This window comes from Sorex araneus, chromosome X (genome assembly GCF_027595985.1).
Source record: "Sorex araneus isolate mSorAra2 chromosome X, mSorAra2.pri, whole genome shotgun sequence".
Classification (NCBI taxonomy): domain Eukaryota; kingdom Metazoa; phylum Chordata; class Mammalia; order Eulipotyphla; family Soricidae; genus Sorex; species Sorex araneus.
Genome location: NC_073313.1, coordinates 20,094,167 through 20,114,693, shown reverse-complemented (window position 1 = coordinate 20,114,693; position 20,527 = coordinate 20,094,167). Strand labels below are relative to the sequence as shown.

General features: G+C 41.9%; 1 protein-coding gene and 1 non-coding gene across 7 annotated transcripts in view; both read left to right on the top strand.

The window, feature by feature from the left end:
- Nucleotides 1-20,527, top strand: part of RPS6KA3 (ribosomal protein S6 kinase A3) — a 120,946-nt gene that overhangs the window by 81,169 nt on the left and 19,250 nt on the right. For all 6 annotated transcript variants that reach the window (XM_055121584.1, XM_055121583.1, XM_004612235.3 and 3 more), the window contains 5 exons: nucleotides 7,183-7,271; nucleotides 7,452-7,516; nucleotides 7,600-7,702; nucleotides 14,129-14,253; nucleotides 16,231-16,356. In XM_055121584.1, the coding sequence (XP_054977559.1) occupies nucleotides 7,183-7,271; nucleotides 7,452-7,516; nucleotides 7,600-7,702; nucleotides 14,129-14,253; nucleotides 16,231-16,356 (508 nt within the window). The remainder of the gene's footprint in view (nucleotides 1-7,182; nucleotides 7,272-7,451; nucleotides 7,517-7,599; nucleotides 7,703-14,128; nucleotides 14,254-16,230; nucleotides 16,357-20,527) is intronic.
- LOC129400700 (small nucleolar RNA SNORA30/SNORA37 family) lies at nucleotides 1,578-1,708 on the top strand. The gene has a single exon (XR_008627886.1). It is a non-coding gene; the product is annotated as a small nucleolar RNA SNORA30/SNORA37 family (small nucleolar RNA).

Here is a 20,527-nt window from a genome sequence, read left to right as displayed (position 1 = left end):
AGTGACCAAAACACCGCAAAAGAAGATAGCCAATGACCAGTAGACACAAAAAGGCATTTGCTCTCATTAATTGGAAATTCCACATTAAAATCACAAATAGTTCAGTGGAAGCACTAAATGTAGCTCAGAGGTAGAGCACAAGCATCAGGTTGATTCTGGGCACCAGAAACTGAAAACGAGCATGCAGTAGGGGCCGGGAATGTGATTCAGTGCTAAAGCTCCTGCCTCGCCTTCGTCAGACCCTGTGTGTGATCCCCAGTACCATAAACACTACAGTGACACAGTAACCATAGCGGCACAAAGTAGAAAGTCTGACAGTTGGAGTTGCTCTCCGGATGTAGAGCATTTCAACTTGCATACATAGCTGAAAGAAGTACACACACCTTGAAAGGCATTACCTTTGGCATTATCTTTGGAGATCACCTATATTTTATATGTATATACATTTTCATACATACGTATATACATACATGCTCACCCAATAGTTCCCTCTTCTAGGCACCCAAGTTATTTGTATCTAAGTCCTTACTTATGCGCAAATACATAAAGAAACAAGTATGGAGCCAGAGTGATAGTACAGCGGGTAGGGCACCTGTCTTGCACACAGCTGACCTGTCTTCAATCCCCAGCACCCAGTATCCCTGCCAGGAGTGATCCCTGAACTCAGCCGGAGTAATCCCTGAGCACTGCTGGCTGTGACTCCAAAACAAATTTAAAAAATACATAGATATTCATAAGAGCGTTGTTCATAATCACCTAAAACTGGAAACTGATGGGTAAAGTGGATTATTACTTTATTCTGTATTCAGTGTATTGCAATAAGGGTTGATAAACTGTCTATAAATACTTTGGGACTTGTGGGCCGTACATGGACTCAGTCTTTTTGCTTATTTCTAGCACCTTAAACACAAGAAAGTTCTTAATTTAAGAGCAGTATAAGAAGGCTGGAGAGAGAGTACAATGGGTAGGGGGCTTGCCTTGCACGCAACTGACCAGGATTCAGTCCCTGGCTCCATACATGGTTCCCCTACGCCCTGTCAGAAGTAAAACCTGAGCACTGAGCAGAATTACGTTCTGAGCACCACTGAGTGTGACCCAGAAAAAAAATAATAAAGAATAGGCCTTTGGCCCGTAGGTATAGTATGTCATAGAATTTTTTTTTAATCACCAGTTATATGCAACCACTTGAATAAATCTTAAAAGAATGTTGAGCAAAGGCAGTACAGAGTAATAAAAACTACATGGTTCTATATATAAAAGTTTAAAATTAGACAAGCTGAAGCATAGTTTCTAGGATCCATTTTTAGATGGCAAAAACCTGAAGCGACATAAGGGGAAAGTGATTACATTAGATGAGGGGTTCTGGCAGCGATGTATTTCTTGGCAAGGTTTCGCTTCGCTTTTTTTGGTAAATCATTTCTTGGTTTTGAGTTTGGGGGATTTTGAGTTTCATTTGGCTTTTTATTTTTCATCATAATAATTTGCTCCGTAAACTAATATTTACTGAACCTTCGTCACCACATCTCCTTCTAGTTCTTCATTTCAACTGATACTCTCTCACCAAAGACAATAATGCCTTAGCACTTTCACAGGTCCTCCTCCAGGCAGTGGGGCCAGGATTTGGTAGCTGGTGCTGAGAGAAAACCCCCTGGATTGCATCCTTGCCCTGGCACTGTGCCAGCGGCATCTGTCACTCAGTGGGACAAAGAGAGAAAAACCTTTCTTTGACTCAGCTTCCTTTCATGTTTCTTTGCCATCTTCCTGTGTCTTTCTAACACAAAGTTACTTTCAAGAAGAATCTGCTTTCTGTTATTATTTATTTGGTTGCTTTTATTCCAAGGCTGATTGTCTTTCCTCCCCATCACTCTATGGAAACTGCTACTATTTTGCTCATCAGTGATCTTCTGGTTGCTAAAATCGGTGGCAGCGTATCAGAAAGGTGACTGGACCATTTGTTCACACAATTTCTTCAACAAATGATGAACATCTTAGTATGGAGCATGGAAAAAGACTGGCAAAGTCTCTGGCATTGCCAAGCTTTCATTCTTGGGGGAGGGGGGCACACAAGGCGGTGGAGGTGAGGAACTAATATTGATATGAATAAGTTTAATTTCAGATAGTAATATGATGAGGAAAGGAAGAAATGGCATGCTCCTGAGGTGTGAAGGAAGCGGTAGGGCACAGGAGTCATTTTATACGGGACAGTTCTAGACAGTTTCCCGGGGCTGGGCAGGTAGCTCGACAGATTGGAGTGCAGGACTGGCGTCGACAGGGCTCTGGATTCGGTCTCCTGCTCCTCCAACCCACTTGGGTGCGTGTCACCTCTGGGGAGCCCCCTCACCAACAAGGAAGCTGTCTCTGGGAAATATTTGATTCTTGCTGACGCTCCTCCTCTCCCTAGCACGTAATTATTTTTTCTGCTTCTCTGCCTTTCCTGCTTATTACTCCAAGCGGAGTAGACTACTGATCTTAAGTAATCCAGGGTTTGGAGGAAGGGTGCAGGTGAAAAGTCTGCTTTTCAACGCCTCGGGTGAGCTGCCACCGTCTGTAAGAGTGGATGCAGTCTCTTGGCTGGAACTGGCGCTCCCCGGTGAGCACTCGAGCACGAGGGAGTCAGTCTGTTCTTGTTTCCCGACCTCCGTGGCCGGACAGCAGTTCCTGGCTGGTTTGCGCAAGTATGCTCACGGGGAAGTTGCCTTTGATCAGCGACTGAGTGGAGAGAAAATAGTTTGGGTGACTCGTCCCTGTGGTTGCAATAGTAATGAGGTTTTCCCTGGGAATGTGGAAACTTCTTTATTGTCTTTGTGATGTTGTTGAATTCGCTCCCTTCCCCAGTTTTGAGTTAACTTTTTGGCAGGATTCTTTCAGAGCTTATGCCCTTGCGCCCTGTTGCATCAGCTCGTGAGGCTTGCGGCACATTCAGTGACGAGTTCCTGTGGTTACAGCTAATCCTCCCTTAGAAAGTTCCCTCTCAGGCTTACTTCTAATGGTTTCATTCATTGAAAATCATTATTACAGACATTCCATTTTTAAAAGGGATCTTTAAATTGTGATTTTCAAATTGCTATTTTCTTTCCTCATTGATTAGCTGGTGTTTTCCGAACAATGAACTTCCCATCATCTACCCTAGGAGTATTTAGTTACCTTGGAATAAGATTCCAACAAGAAAAATTTAATAAATGCTTACTTCTTTTCTAAATTATTTCCCATTGCCAGAACTTTAATTACTGCCAGTGGCATTGTTGTCCAGTGAGTTGGGTTTTAGTGTTCATTTTTACTGTTATTTTTTTACTATTAAAAACTCATGGGATTTGGGCTGGAGCAATAGCACAGTGGGTTTGCATTGCACACAGCCGACTCGGGTTCGATTCCCAGCATCCCATATGGTCCCCCGAGCACCACCAGGAGTAATTCCTGAGTGCATGAGCCAAGAGTAACCCCTGTGCATCGCCAGGTGTGACCCAAAAAGCCAAAAACAAACAAAAAAAGGCTCGTGGGATTTGATCATCAGTATAATTCAGCCAATTGCATTCATTATATCAGTGCCCAGTTTGCTGAGGTTTTGTTTGTTTGTTTGTTCGTTTGTTTGTTTGTTTGTAGGCCACACCTGGCAGTCCTCTGGGGCTACTCCTGGCTCTGCATTCAGAAGTTACTCCTAGTGGTGCTTGGGGAACCATATGGGATTCGGGGGATCAAACCTAGGTTGGCTGCATGCAAGACAAGCACCCTCCTGCTGGATTATCTCTCTGGCCCTGTTGAGGATTTTTTTCACCGCCTTAGAAATGTTCTTGTTTCCCAGAGTTCCATCTCTGGCATCTTTTTTTCCCATTCCCATTCAGTTTCTGGGCTGACCTCAGTATTTCCTATATCTACTCTCAAAATTGTAATGGTTTCTTTTAACATCAAAAGCCAGACCTGTACTTCTGCCTACTCATCTGTATGGCTGTCCATGACAAGCATGGATGGACATCTTTAAAGTAAATACATCTCTGTTTGCTCGTCTATTTTTCATCTTACTTCTCTGGAAGTGGCATTTTTATGTACCTTATTTCCCTCATCAGGGAAACGAAATCATTCTTGATTTCTTGCTCTCTCCTGCATATGCATATATTCACCAAATTCATCCTCAGAAGTACTCGAGTGTTCCAGCCTTTCCTCTGCAGGGATCTGCTTACAGATCTGAAACCTTGCTGACCTCCTACCCACGCTTGCTCCTAAGTGAAACATCTGCTGCCTGTCATTTCTTCCCATTCCAAGTTATTTTGTGCTACGCTTGGAGTTACCATCTCAAAATAGCTTTGATCATGTTAGCTCACTGTTCACAGACTTCTGCTATGTCCTGTTGCCTAACAATGCTGTTTCTCCGGGTTTGTTCACCAAAACACTAGGTTTTTACATTGTTTTTTAGATATTCTCTGAAATGTGAGCATCAAAAATAAATGTTTAAAAAATACTGATTTCCAGGCGGGGGGCCAGGTGGAGAAAAAGAAGAGAAAAGTTCCTGCCAGAGAGACGGGGGTGGGGCGACAGACAGGAGGGAGATTGGGAGCATTGGTGGTGGGACATGTACACCAGTGAAAGGATGGGTGTTGGAACATGATATGACTGGAATCCAATCATGAACAACTCTGTAACTGTGTATCCCACTATGATTCAATCAAAAAAATTAAAAATTATATGAAAAATACTTATTTCCTTCTCAGAGAGCCTGGCAAGCTACCGAGAGTATCTCACCCCCACAGCAGAGCCTGGGAAGCGACCCGTGGAGTATTCGATATGCCAAAAACAGTAACAACAAGTCTCACAATGGAGACGTTACTGGTGCCCGCTCCAACAAATCGATGAACCACGGGACGACAGTGCCACAGTGCAGTGCAGATTTCCTTCCCAGCCTTGTATATGTAATGTAGTAAGCTATGTCACTGTAGAGAATATGGGGGAGGGGGCGTATAATATTTAACATTCCACATATCTGCCAAAAATTGCCTAAAATCCAATGTCAAAATGTTAGAACATGAAATACTTTTTGTTCTTGCAAATACCTAGTGAAATTAATGTTATTCAATAAAATTTGGGAGGAGTACTATTCAAATGAATGAATTCTGGCTGCTGGAGTGATAGCACAGCGGGTAGGGCGTTTGCCTTGCACGTGGCTGACCCGGGTTCGATTCCCAGCATCCCATATGGTCCCCTGAGCACCGCCAGGGGTGATTCCTGAGTACAGAGTGAGGAGTCAGCCCTGCGCATTGCCGGGTGTGACCCAAAAAGCCAAAAAACAAAAAAGAATGAATTCTGAACCTTTAAATTATATTTAAGGCCATTCACAGTCTCTTGTGTTAAGTAAGCTACCCATATGTCTTTCATTAGCACTTTTTCCATGTATCTGAATGTGTCTATTATTTTACTAAAATTGCCTATATCCATCTTGGCCATGGACTAGGGTTATCTTTACCTGTCAACTCAGCACTAAGCAATGTGTACCTCAATAACAACACACTGAATAATAAATGGATGCATTTTTGAAGTAGAAATTTCTCAGCTGGTCATTTTTCCCAGCAGTGTTTTCATTTTCATATTTACGGAATGTTTAATTTCCTTAATTTGTAGACTGGGGAAAAATTAAATTATATATTAAGAGCTGAAACAGACCTCTAAGCTCATCTAGGCCAATGGATTCCATACTGTGTGTCACAGAGCCTGAGGTGTTCCCCAGGCCTATTTCTCACCAGTTCTTCCCTGCAGGACTGTTAAAGAGAATAAGAGCAGAAATTAGGCTTATGCAGCACATTTTCTTTCAACAGTTTTAAATGTTGGATTTCTAAATTCGCCTTTGAAAAAAAAAAAGGAATTCCACCAAGGCGTCATTGGCCTGATTGCCCTTTCTAGGAAGTGAAAAGGGGTACTCAGCCGTTGACTCAACCCCTCATCAGAAAGTCCTTTTTAGTTTTGTTTAGTTTTGGGAGCTACATCCAGGCATGCTCAAGGTTTTCACCTTCCTCTATGCCCACAGGGAACCATGCCAGGGATTTAACCTGGCCAGCCACAGGCAAGGCAGGCAGCCTACCTACTGTACTCTCTCCAGCCCCATGACAGTCAGCCGCTAAATATTGGAGCGGCTTTATTCATAGCAGCCCGCATTTGGATTCAGCCTAGATGTCCTTCAGCAGATAAACGAATTAACTGTAGTACAGTAAGAATTCCCGCACGGCAGAGGCTGACAAGCTCCCTGTGGCGTATTCGATATGCCAAAACCAGTAACAATAATAGGTCTCATTCCCCTGACCCTTGAAAGAGCCTCCAATCGTTGGGAAAGACGGGTAAGGAGAGGCTGCTAAAATCTCGGGGCTGGGACTAATGGAGACGTTACTGGTGCCCACTTGAATAAATCGCGAACAACAAGATGACAGTGATACCGTAAGAATTACAATTAATTGATTGCAAAATAAATTTGCAATTAAAAATCAACTTTGATATACACAACTTACGTGACTCGTGGTACTTATGCTGAGTGAAAGAAGGTAATAGTATGAATACGTTGAATTTTTGAAAAACTCTTAAAATAACAAATTTTAGAAATGAAAACTAGATGAGTTGTTTAGGACCAAAGGCAAGGAGGGAGATGGAAAGAGTAATAAAGGGGGCAGTGTTAGGGATCCCAGTCGAGATAAACCATAACGTGCATTTACTGAGCTTTTGAATACAGGAGCTTCCGTATAAAATTGAAATCACATAAAGGTATACATACCCTCATGGTGCTGGAGAGACAGTCCAGCAGGTAGTGTGCTTACTTTGCACCTTGCAGCTGAGCAGGTTTCGAATTCTGGCACTGTCTGTGGTCCCCAGAGCCCCAGTCGGAGTGACCCCTGAGCATTGCCAGGTATGGCCCAAAAAGTACCCCTCAGAAAACACATACATATAAATAGTGGGATTAAGACCGGGGAACATCTGAATAATAAGCTGGGTGGGTTGTCTCAATACCTGCGTCCTGGTTGTGATACTGTATTCGAGTTCTGTGAGTTGCTGTTACCTGGGAAACTAAGCAGAGGCTGTGCAGAATCTCTGTATCGTCACCTAAACTGGAGTTAGTCTACACTTCTTCTCCAAGTAAAGTTTAATTGAAATTTTAAATTAAAGTAGATGCCTCTAAAAAGTAAAATGCTGTTATGTGAATTTATTACTTAGAGCCAAACTTGGGATGCCTCAGTTTTTGAGTCCTGAAGCCCAGAGTCTTTTACGGATGCTTTTCAAGCGAAATCCTGCCAACAGATTAGGTAAAAATTTTTAATGAATTTGTTTCTTGTGTGCTTTGCAGTTTATTTTTTTTTGGGGGGGAAGATGTATATGTTTGTGTTGTGGGATTATGAAATATTAAGTCATGTATTGAAAGCAAAGAATAAATGTTTCCCCTTGAAATAAAATGACCATTTAATCATTATCTTTCATTTTAATAGGTGCAGGACCAGATGGAGTTGAAGAAATAAAAAGACACTTATTTTTCTCAACAATAGACTGGAATGTGAGTATAGTATTAGAACCTACTTGGGAGGCTATTTTTCAATGATTTACACATGTGTAAGTCTCTTTTTTTTTAACCTCCAGAAACTGTACAGACGAGAAATTCATCCACCTTTTAAACCTGCAACTGGCAGGCCTGAAGATACTTTCTATTTTGATCCTGAGTTTACTGCAAAAACTCCCAAAGGTAAGGAGAAAATAGGAAAATCCAAATATAAAACTGATTTTTTTTATTATCATAAAATCTTTTCCAGTTATATCCATGCTTCCATGCTGCCTTATGTCTCTACTGCCTGGCACAGTAATTTGTTAGTAAATACTTTTCAGCAGTTTATAGCAGTTAAGATCCTTGTAAAATCTTCTAGCAAATTACATTGTGTCTGAAACTTTGATAATATTTAACTGGGAAAATTTAATTGTGCATTTATTTACCTGTAGCTATTATTACATGAAATAATCTCAACATAAAAATGCTTTTTACAACTCTAATACTAGATAATGATCTGGAATGACTTGTAAAGTTTGAATCCTAAACATAACCGGAATTTTTTTTTTTGCATTTTGGGTCACATCCGGCGATGCACAGGAGTTACTCCTGGCTCATACTCTCAGCAATTACTCCCGGCGGTGCTCGGGGGACCATATGGGATGCTGGGAATCGAACCCGGGTTGGCCGCGTGCAAGGCAAACGCCCTACCTGCTGTGCTATCTCTCCAGCCCCATAACCAAAATTTTATATGAAGTGTGATAATTTTAAAATTGTTCATAGCTTATGTTATGTGTTAGTCTAAAATTGCATTAACAGTGACTACTACAGAGAAGTGTTCTTTGAAATGGTAAGGTATATTTCACCATTAGCATAACACACACACACACACAATGATCTGTCTCATACTTTAATACTGAAGAGGTTCTAGTACTAGTGTCTAATTTGAGGGAATAGCCCTCACCAGCTATAGGTGGACACCTCCAGTGTCCACCCTGGACACTGCTGAGTATCTTGCAATTTAGCTAAATTATGACACGCATCCAGAGAGAACAGTTTAAAGGTTCAGTCACATGAGACAATTATGCATGGGAAAGCACAGAGATAAATGCACATACATACATATACATGCTAAATAAAACTTCAGGCAAAGGAAATTTAACTTCTTTTTATAATACGTTTTTGAGTGTTCCAGTTATTTTTTAATCCGATGAGCTATTACATTGTAGCATTCTCTTAGTGTAATTGTGCTCAGAGTCAGGGATTTATCAATAAAGCTTTAGGTTTGTTATTCACAGGTATCCTATAGCAAGGGGTGAATAGAGTATTCTTTTGGGGGGTCCCTTTGATGTTGGTAGACCAACAGGAAGTCCCTTTGGCCCACTCAGTCTTAAGTAGTACTATATCACTATAAAACTTTGTGTTTTAACCTCATCAGTGACCGTGTTCTTTCTGAACACTCCCATCAGTCTCTCCTCCTTTCTCTTTATTTAAAAATGCATTTATTTATTTATTCATTTATTTATTTAAATTTTTATTAGTGAATCACCGTGAGGTACAGTTACAGACTTAACAAACTTTCATGCTTGCATTTCAGTCATACAGTGATCAGGTATCCATCCCTCCACCAGTGCCTATTTTCCACCACCAATGGTCCCAGCATCCTTCCCACCACCCCCACCCAGTCGCCCCCACCCCAACCTGCCTCTGTGGCAGGGCAGTCCCTTTTGCTCTCTCTCTCTCCTTTTGGGTGTTGTGGTTTGCAATAGAGGTATTGAGTGGCCATTGTGTTCGGTTTGTAGTCTACTTTGAGCACTCATCTCCCATCCCAAGCAGGCCCTCCTAGCACCCTTTACTTGGTGTTCCCTTCTCTATCTGAGCTGCCTTTTCCCCCAGCATGCGAGACCGGCTTCTAAGCTTCTAAGCTGTGGAGTAATCCTCCTGCTACTTATCTCTACTATTCCTGAGTGTTAGTCTCCCATTCTGTTACTTTATATTCCACAAATGAGTGCATTCTTTCTATGTGTGTCCCTCTCTTTCAGACTCATTTCGCTTAACATGAGCATTTATTTATTTTTATAAAGTAGTTCATGCTTTATTACATTCAGTATTCCAATACCAGTCCCACCACCATTGCACCTTCCCACCATTATTCCCATTTTTCCCAAAGATCCCTCAAGCCTGCCACTATAACAGGCCCTGAATAATTCACTAAAATTATCAAAAAATATTTCCTTAGAAGGAAGTGTGTGAATATTGTTGTATCTGAGCATGGAGTCATTAAGCCCTGGTAGAAGAGATTACTTACGTGTTGTTACAGGTTAAGCCTTGTTTATTTATATTTTCTCAATCGAGATTGGTTGCCTTCTACTTTACATCCCATTCAATGTAGTGTGCTACTCCTGGCTTATCAGTGGTGTAGAGTTTGAGGTGTTGCACAGCTGAAAATGCGCTCATGCACTCCAGGAATTCAAAAATTTTGAATGTTACTTTTTTTCTTTTTGGGTCTCACCTGGCGATGCACAGGGGACCATATGGGATGCTGGGGATCGAACCCAGGTCGGCTGCGTGCAAGGCAAACGCCCTACCCGCTGTGCTGTTGCTCCAGCCCCAAATGTTACGTTTTTAACTGGATGGTGACTTTAGGTGTCTCAGGTGACAGAGCCTGGCACAGGGTCCAGAAGCATCTCTGCAACTTGTCGGATCTCTTTTGAGATTTAGTTGAGTCTCTGGATCTTGGCCAGTTAAGGAACTTATTTGGCGCCAAAGGCAGTTCATGGACGTGACTCCCAGGCTTCCAGAAGAACAAGGAGATGCGACGGGGTTGCCCATCCCTGATCCCGTGAGATTCTGGAGATTTCAGTCACAAAACCCGCATACCTGAGATCTTCACCAGATCATTTTCTGGATGAGGCTCATCCCGAGTAGTGGAGTCCGGCCTTGAGCATGATGGGGATTGTGGGGTGTGGAGGGTTTTGACTGCCGGGGCTCTATTTGGGCAGGTGCTGGGCTCACCCACCCTTCTCCAGGGTCCCGTGGAAAACTCAGTCTGGCAGTTGAGCCTGGCAAGGTCTCCCCCCTTTCTCTTGTTAATTAGCTCAGAATATTTTTTTAGTGTCTGTAGGATCCATGAGTGGAAGCTGAAAGAGCAAATTAAGGGAGTCTTTTGGTTTTGTAGCACTAAGGTTAAGGTGTTCGTATGAAATGGGTCACCACAATATCTCTCACCACCTGGCGGGTTGTACATATTCACAGTTTTGTCAGAAAACCAGTCCCAGGCGGCATGAATACAAAGGCACTTCAGCTGATTATTCTGGGTTGTTCCTCTCCGAGTAAACCAACCTTACAGTGACTTTCATCCAGTCCACCAGGCTGGCCATTCCCTCAGGAACTTTTTGTATCTGGGTCCAACCAACCATCTGAGCTATGGGCCGATAATCGTAGTCTTCCACGCTGCAACATTCAAATCTGAAGCAGTTGCCAAATGGGCCATTCCCCTTCCATCTCAGTGACGTTTCACCAGGCAGCCTACAAAACAGAACAAGTCTTGGGCCAGAGCAGTAGCACAGTGGGGAGGGTCTTGCTTTGTACACAACCAACCCAGGTTTAATCCCTGGCGTCCCACATGGGCCTCCGACACACTGTACGTTCTGATTTATTGGTTTCTTGATTGTGACCTTCCCCTACACACTTTCTTGATCAGCAGGAGTCTTAATGGTCCTTACTCTTGTCCCTGATCAATTTTAACCGTAAAGGGCAGCTTTGAGACGAGTGGCTTAAGCTCAAACTTCTCAAATCTGATATGCTTTCGGGGCCGGAGTGATAGCACAGAGGATAGGGCTTCGCTTTGCACGCGGCCGACCCGGGTTCGATCCCCGGCATCCCATATGGTCCCCCAAGCACTGCCAGGAGTAATTCCTGTGTGCAAAGCCAGGAGTAACCCCTGAGCATCGCTGGGTGTGACCCAAAAAGCAAAAAAAAAAAAATCTGATATGCTTTTGCTTGAAGGTCCAACCAAACATCTTTTATAGTTTGGCTGTCATAGTTAATCTTGTTTTCAGCTTGCATTTCCTTAAGTATCCATCTCTAAAGTCCATTTGGGACTGTTCCATTAATAGCTGAGAGCATGGCACAGCTGCTAATCCAAACCATGAGTGGTAGGTCATGTGACTACACACGAAGCAAAGGTTCCTTATTCCCTACCCTTTTGTCCTTTGTCTTTGCTGATCACAAGCTTTCATCAGCCGGGTGCATGGTAGAAAATTACACTTTTCTAACACTTCAGAGAGGTGTTCTCTGTACCCAAATTCAATGAGGGTAGGGCAGTTTCCTGCACCTCCTGCAACATTCAGAACACCGACTGGGTTTCTTACAATACAATTTGGTTCTCCCACTATGCAGAACCCACAGGCTAAGGACTCAGTTACACACACGCATACATACAGACTCAGACTCCCGCTTGTTGCTTTGCTTCAGACCAGTCGTAAACCAGAGGTTCCCATGTCCTCCTCTTTAGTTTCATTGAATTTGCTAGAACTGTGTGCAGGGCTCAGAAGCATTTTACTTACTGGACTTCCAGTTTATTATAAACGGATGAGGTGAAGGATGCAAATGGCCTCCCGGTGGAAGACATGCATAGAGTAAGAAAAGCTTTGGGCTTTGTGTGCAGTGCTCAAGTCTTCAGCTCTCTGAACCCTGTCCTTTTGGGTGTTTATGAAGGCATCATTAAAAAGGCATGATTGACTAAATCATCCTCTGTTGTTTGGGACTGAAAGGTTTCTACCTTTTAACCAAAGGGGATGGTTCCCCAGCAACCATTTCCTCATTAAGTGAGCCTCCTCCCCCCAAAACGACCTCATTAACATAGTAAAGACTCCTTTATCACGACCCTCAGGAAATTCCAAAGGTTTGGGTAGCTGATCATCTAAATGATTAAATATAAACTTAGTTTACAAATCACACTGTCACAAACACTCTCATTCAGGTGTACTATACATCAGGCTTGGCATTCAGTAAAATAAAAAGAAAGTGTACTTGCATAGGGTTCCATATGAAAAAGCATTGATAACTTGCTGTAGCACCTGAGAGATAGTAAGGGCTTCTGAAGGCCTTACCTTGCTTGAGACACACTGGTTAGATCCCCGGCATGGCGCCATCCTGGGTGGAGGGCAGCCTTGCTGTTAAAACTCCCCAGGGGCTTTGGGAAGAGCCTATGCAGAGAGGTAGGCGCTTGCTTTGCACTAGGCCGAACTGAATTTAATCCCTGTACCTCATATGGTGCCTTGGTGCCCCACCAGAAGTGATCCCTGGCACCCCCAAAGTGCAGTCCAGAATAACCCCAAACAGTCCCTGCAAAGATCAGAGAAATAGCTCAAAAAGGTAGCCCAGAACACATAGCCAGAGGGAGTATCTGTCTCTGGGCGGAACCTCCAGACCCCTAGCACTCCTTGAAAAGCACCACACACAGATCCCTCACTCCGTATCTATGGTAATGGGTATTCATATTTTAGAACTTTCAAAGATCAATGGGTGAAGAAATATGCATAAAATTGAAAATGTGGGGCTGGAGCAATAGCACAGCGGGTAGGGCGTTTGCCTTGCATGCAGCCGACCCAGGTTTGATTCCCAGCATCCCATATGTTCCCCTGAGCACCACCAGGGGTAATTCCTGAGTGCAGAGCCAGGAGTAACCCTTTCGTATCGCCGGGTGTGACCCAAAAAGAAAAAAAAAATTGAAAATGTACAGTCATGCTACTCTTTGGCCTCGTCAAGGGAAAATTTCGTATGGTTTTATACTGCATTCTGCCCATATAGGTTCTTCTAGCAGAAACCTTAATCATAATACTTCTACATATATAGTACTGAAAATAATAAGCTGATATTTTTAAGTTTACAGTTGATGTTTCCATATAGTATTTGTTTTTGTCTGCTCTTAGTCTTTATAATAGTATGTTTTAAATATTTTATGGTTAATTGTATGTTTCTATTGATTAATAACATTTTTTGTTACTTTCATAATGAAGATGAACTATATCGCCAGAGCATGTCTTCGTTAATGCTAATAGACAACACAGAATTACAGTAACAATACATATCATGTCCTAAAATATATTTTAAGAATTACATATTGTGTTTATTCAGGCAATTACTTTTGTTCATCAAATATATGTGATGTATATGTGATAATTTTTAACTTGGGATCTATAATTCAAGGTTCTGACATCAAGTAGAAGACCACCAGAAACTGAATTTCTTTAGATCGACCTTTATTTTTCCCCAGCCTAAAACCATCACTTTGTTAGTCTCCTATTTAGGCGTACCATTCAAAATGGTAGTCAAATTGTGTCCAAAATTGCCATACGTAACTATTTAATATGATGTACCATTTTGTATGTGTGAGGTCCTGGATTCGATCTCTGAGATACACTAACCCAGTAATCCATTGATTTATTATAGTCTTCAAATGAGTTGGCAATTTTCTGAGCTCTCAGGGGCTAGGATTTAATCTGATTAAGTGCCTCACTGACGTATCCTGGAAACAAGAGTTACGCATGGTTCCCCTTAATTTTTTCCCCTTAATTACCTTTCAAAGCAATTACCTTCTTAATAATCGCTCTTTCTTTTCAGATTCACCTGGCATTCCACCGAGTGCTAATGCACATCAGCTTTTTCGGGGGTTTAGTTTTGTTGCTATTACCTCAGATGATGAAAACCAAGCTATGCAGACCGTGGGTGTGCATTCAATTGTTCAGGTGAGTGAAAGTCAAATTTAAAATGTGCAATATTGCTTACGAAGTATGAGGAGATTATAGAGTAGATTTGTTTGCTTAGTTAAAGTAGCTTTAAAAAGGTTGCATGGGCTGGAGAGATAGCACAGCGGGTAGGGCGTTTGCCTTGCACGCGGCCGACCCGGGTTCAAATCCCAGCATCCCATATGGTCCCCTGAGCATGGCCAGGGGTAATTCCTGAGTGCAGAGCCAGGAGTAACCCCTGTGCATCGCCAGGTGTGACACAAAAAAACAAAAAAACAAAAACAAAAAAAAAAAAGGTTGCATGCACCAGAGTCTTGGATATGTATCAGGCTTCAATGTAAGATCTTTTTTTTTTTTTTTTTGGCTTTTTGGGACACACCAGGCAATGCTCAGGGGTTAGTCCTGGCTCTGCACTCAGAGCTGGTTTTATTTTTTAAATATTTGAGGCCTTGTAGACTATGTCATATCTGTTTTGATTCAACTGACCTCTGTAGCACCAAAGCTAGCATAGATAATGTATAAATAAAGGGATGTGGCTTGTGCTGATAAAACTTTGTTTAGAGGCACCAGAATGATAGTACAGTGGGTCAGGCTTTGCCTTGCATGCAACACTCCGGGTTCGATCCCTGGCACCCTATATGGTCCTCTGAGCACCTTCAGGAGTGATCCCTAAGTGCAGAGCCAGGAGTAAGCCCTGAGTGTTGCCAGGTATGACCCATAAAACCAAACAAAAACAAAAACTTTGTTTAGAACAACAAGTACTAAACCAGCTTTTGCCCACAGGTCATCTCTGCCATAAAAAGAAACAAGAAATCAAAATGAATACAAATCACAAAGTTTCCAAGTCTTGTGTCATTCTTTGCCTTTAGGAAAAGTGGTCAGAAACAAGATATATTTTCCAAAGTAGTGAATCATTTTTAATGTATAATTAGTGTTTGATTTTGCTTCATAATTCGGCTGCTTGTGTTCTAAAGTTTATTTTCATCAGTCAGCCGTCTTGCTTTGCGCTTTCCAGAAAACCAATTCAAACACAGGTTTGAATGGTGAATCAGAAGTATATGGGGGTCTCAGGGGGCTGGAGCGATAGCACAGCGGGGAGGGCGTTTGCCTTGCACGAGGCCAACCCGGGTTCGATTCCCAGCATCCCATTGGTCCCCTGAGCACCGCCAGGAGTAATTCCTGAGTGCAAAGCCAGGAGTAACCCCTGAGCATTGCCGGGTGTGACCCAAAAAGCAAAAAAAAAAAAAAAGAAGAAGTATACTTATCAACAGGGCCACGGACAGCACAGTTTCTCTCAGCCTGATTATGGAATTGGTTTCGTGTTCATTGTCCGACTCCATGTTATGAGTCCTTAACCCATTAATAGCTTCTTTAGCAGAAGTTGTGTCAAAGCTGTGACTTCAGAGTGGAGACAAGAGGATATAGCTACTCAATAATCCAAAATAACGTTAACGTAGGTCACCTTCAAATATGTGATTTTATTTGATCCTCACCATGGCCCTGTGAGAAATGCAGGTTCAAGATTACATAGCCAACCAATGGTATATCTGAGACAGGTTTTTATTCTGTCTTTTCTTCGACCCCAGAGGTTTCAAGCTTCAGGCCCCTTATCAAGTAGTTCTACATTATTTGTTGTAAATACCCAGTTTTTCCTTTTTTGAAATTAGCTTTTAAAATGTAGATTGCTATGTATTATTAAAATTCATAACTGTTGTCCTAGAGGAATGTGTGCAGTGGGCCAAGGATGTGCACAGGAGCAAAGCACGTGTTTTGCATGCATGCAACCTGGATTTAATGCTGCAACACCAAAGAAAAAGAAAAGAAAATCAGTATTAATATATTCAATTTTTACTGATAGGCATTTATATTTATAGATAAAATAAGAATGCATGCTGAATGCATTCGGTGCATTCCCATATTCTGAAATACAGCAACGCAATTATGGAGCTCTTCCTCACTTTGTATTTGTATTTACAGCAGCTGCACAGAAACAGCATCCAGTTTACTGATGGATATGAAGTCAAAGAAGATATTGGAGTTGGGTCTTATTCTGTGTGCAAGAGATGTATACATAAAGCCACAAACATGGAGTTTGCAGTGAAGGTAAATGTTTTTTTCCAAACTTTTTTTCCTAACAATCCTTCGTTTAACAGCTCTTCCTCAAACTTGTATTACCAGTTAAAAATTGCAATCTTTCAGACTGGAGAGATTGTACAGTAGATACGGTAATTATCACGCATGCAACAGACATGGATTCAATCCCTGGCACCGCATGTTCCTCCGAGTACCACCAGGAGTGATTTCTGAGCACAAAGCCAGGAGTTAGCCCCAAAATTGCAATCTTTTCCCCTTGATGAATGTGCCCTGTGTGATAAAAGGCAAGGTAAATTCAGATATCTGGCTAGTGATCTCTGGGGATCTAATAGAGTTTGGATTTCCCTGTAAGCACGCATGCCCTTTTCACATTTTCACTTTATGCCTGTCTTTAGTTATGGTAGCGCCACTTTTGCTCTCAAAAAGTTCCTCACTTTGGGGCCGGAGCGATAGCACAGCGGGTAGGGCGTTTGCCTTGCACTCGGCTGACCAGGGTTCGATCGATCCCTGGCATCCCATATGGTCCCCCAAGCACTGCCAGGAGCAATTCCTGAGTGCAAAGCCAGGAGTAACCCCTGAGCATCGCTGGGTGTGACCCAAAAAGCAAAAAAAAAAAGTTCCTCACTTTGAGAATTTCTCAAAATATATGCCAGATTTTGTACATTTTCATTTTTCTGATAGTGTTTATTCATTTTTCATATTGTAAGGATCTTTGAGGGCCAGAGAGAGAGCTCAGTGGCCTGAGGACAGGCTTTGTATACAGGAGACCCAGGTTTGGTCCCTGGCATCCACATAGTGTACCAAGCACCAAGCTGGGTTAGCCCCCATGGACTGCTGGATATGGCCCAAGAACCAAAACAATTAAAAAATAAATAAATAAAAGGGTCTGTGAACCAGTAAGAGAAAAGAACCACTGTTATAATATTTTTTTATCATAAGCTCTTTCCATTTCATCAAATGTCCTAAGATACAGCAAGTTTTTCTAGGCACAAAACCGAGGCACCTGACAATATGATAAAGTTCAGTTTGCAGATCTTTAGTTGTATGTGAACGAATACTTCATTCAGTTCTTTGTCTTTCCTGTTAGATTGGTGGCCTCTGACCTCCCATTGCAAGCAAACTTAGCTTATAAGTAGGGCTAACTCATGTTTAGTTAGGATGGCATCCATCTAACTCGTCATATACCTAGATCTAGTATGATTTCACTGTGTAAAAATTTGACCAGGAATATGGCTCAAATGGAGTCCTTGAGGGCAATTACTGGCATTGCTCCGCTCCTCCAAATATGGCCAAGGAATAGCCCTAGTGGCCCTTGAGCACTGCTAAGTGTAACCCCTATTTTAAATTTTTTGTGTGTGTATGTAGATGTGGGAGTTTGGATGTGACTCAAGCTGTAGGTTCCATCCCTAGTGCCACATCCCCTCCCAGTACTACTGGGTGTGGCTCGCTGGTGACCCTAGAACACCATAGACCCCTGAGCATGTTCACTTCCAGGTGTGACCTCCCACAAAATAAAAATAAATCTAAAATGTCATCTTTTCACAGGAAATATTAAGGAAGATATCCACACAAATGTTCTTGCTGATTTAAACTTGGATGTTAATTTAGTTAAGAAATCATGAGTGTCTTGACAGGCTTTCTGTTGTACGGACGAGCCATAGAAATGTATTTTTATATTTACTCTTTTACTCATTGTTTATACTGAAATCTGGGGGTCCATAGAAATTGTCAGATTATTTGCATGAAAGAAGATAAAATGATGAAGGCGGTTTAAGGATGTGTCTTGCCTCAGTGTATCAGACCAAAGCAGGAGTATCCTGAGGTCCCCTCTGAACTACAGACACCAAACCCTTGAGAATATCTTAAAGCCATTTGTAAACTCTTGTGACTTAAAGTGGATTCATTAGATCGGTTCTAGCACAACAGGATTATGCTGAAATTACTATAGATCTAACATCTGTAAGCACAAATGTGCTTATAATGTAACCTGTGCACAGATTAGCAGATCAGAGAGAGAATGTTGCCAAAAATAATAGCCCCTGTTGAAACCCTCTTCTGACTCTCAGATGACTAGGGCCCTGATCATCTCTCTTGAATTCACGTCTTCTATATTTCCTCTTAATCACCCATTTTCCTATTTTTTTGTTTTGGATTTTTTAAAAATTTGTATTAAAGAACTGTAATTTATAAAATAGTTGGTAGTTGAAGGGGATTTGGGTTTGGGTTTGGGTTTTTTTTTGCTTTTTGGGTCATACCTGGCGATGCTCATGGGTTGCTCCTGGCTCTGCACTCAGAAATTACTCCTGGCGGTGCTCAGGGATTGAACCCAGGCAAAGCAAATGCCCTACCTGCTGTTCTATCCAGCCCAGGTAGTTGAGTTTTAGGCATATAATGGTTCAACGCCAGTCCCACCACCAGTATCAACTCCCTCCACCAGGGTTCCCATATTCCCTCCCTCCCCCAGTTCCCACCCCATCTCCCACCTGTCAGCTTGGCAGGCCATTTGCAGAGTTCAGTGGTTGCAGCTTAGATCTTATTTTTCCAGTTTTGTTGAGTCCGTGTTTTGGAAAAATAACTACATCACTCACTTATATCATCAGTATAACTGAAGCCCTGATGCCTGTTCTCCCATTACTTCCCATTCTCTTCTCTCCCCCGCTCCTTTATTTCTTCCCTTCTCTGTCCTTCTCCTCTCTAAACACTGAGTTCGAGGGTGATTTAGGCATATCAACTTTGTTTCCTCATGCCATATTCTATATCACAGATAAGTAATATCACTGTTTTTTTCTTTCTTCTTCTGCTTACTTCACACAACATGATATCTTCCAGTTCCAACCGGGCTGCAGAAAATTGCATTATTGCTTCATTCCTTGCAGTTGCATAGTACTCCCTTGTGTATATATACCACATCTTCATAATCCATTCACCTGTCATTAGACACCAAGGTTGAATTTTACTGAGTGCAACAATGAGTAATGGTGTGCATATGTTCTTCTGAGAGTGTCTTTATACTCTGGGGTAGATGCCCAAAAGTGAAATTGCTGGGTCATAATGACATTTCAATTCTAAGTTTACTGAAGGGTTTGTCTAAGTTTTCCAAAGGGTTTGTCCAAAGAGCGTTTTCATCAGCAGTGAATGAGAGTTCATTTTTCACCACATCCCTGCCAACACTAATTTTGATATGCACCATTCTCACTGATGTGAGATGGTATCTCATTGTTGTCTTGATTTGGATTTCTCTGGGATTTGGATTTCGCCTGTGATAAGTGATACCGAGCATTTTTTTATGTGCCTATTGGCCATCCTCCTGTCTTTCCTGAGAAGTGTTTATTCATTTCCTCTGCCATTTAGATAATTATATGCTGTCATCTGCAGTTGATTACACTGGACACCTATGTTTGTTTACCTCTGCTCTTCAAAATCAGAACTGTTTCACAAATAAATTGATTTTGTATAGTATATTTGGTTCTTATTGAAAGTTGCCAGGTCTTTCATAGGTTGCTGGAACATTTGGGTACTCATTACATACAGACAGTAATTACAATTTAAATTGAAAATATGACAGTCACAAAATTTGTTTCAGACTCCCCTTATTATGAAATTAAAGCAAAATTTGTTATCATCAAAAAATATCCTGCTTTACACATTAAAGTATTATGTATTTTTAAGAAGCAACAGATGTAGAAAGAAGAGCTGGAGGTGTCAGATCCCATCCTGATTTGACCCTGGTACCATGTACGGTACCTTGACCATCACTATGTGTGATCTCTGAACACAGAGTCATGAGTGGGCCTTAACCCAGCCAAGTATGACCCCAAAAGAAAAAAATGGCATTGGAAAGCTACAGTAGTATTTTACGTGTTTTATTATAATGGTTAAACTTAATTCTAAGTGTGGTTTTCTGTATAGCTTTTTGTAGCACTGTCATCCCATTCATGCCATTGTTCATTGATTTGCTCAAGCGGGCACCAGTAACGTCTCCATTGTGAGACTTCTTACTGTTTGTGGCATATGGAATATGCCACGGGTAGCTTGCCAGGCTCTGCCATCTGGGCGGGATACTCTCGGTAGCTTGCCGGGTTCTCTTAGAGGGACGGAGGAATCAAACCCGTGTCGGCAGCATGCCAACCAAACGCCCTACCCACTATGCTATCACTCCACTCCGTAAAACTTTTTGTGA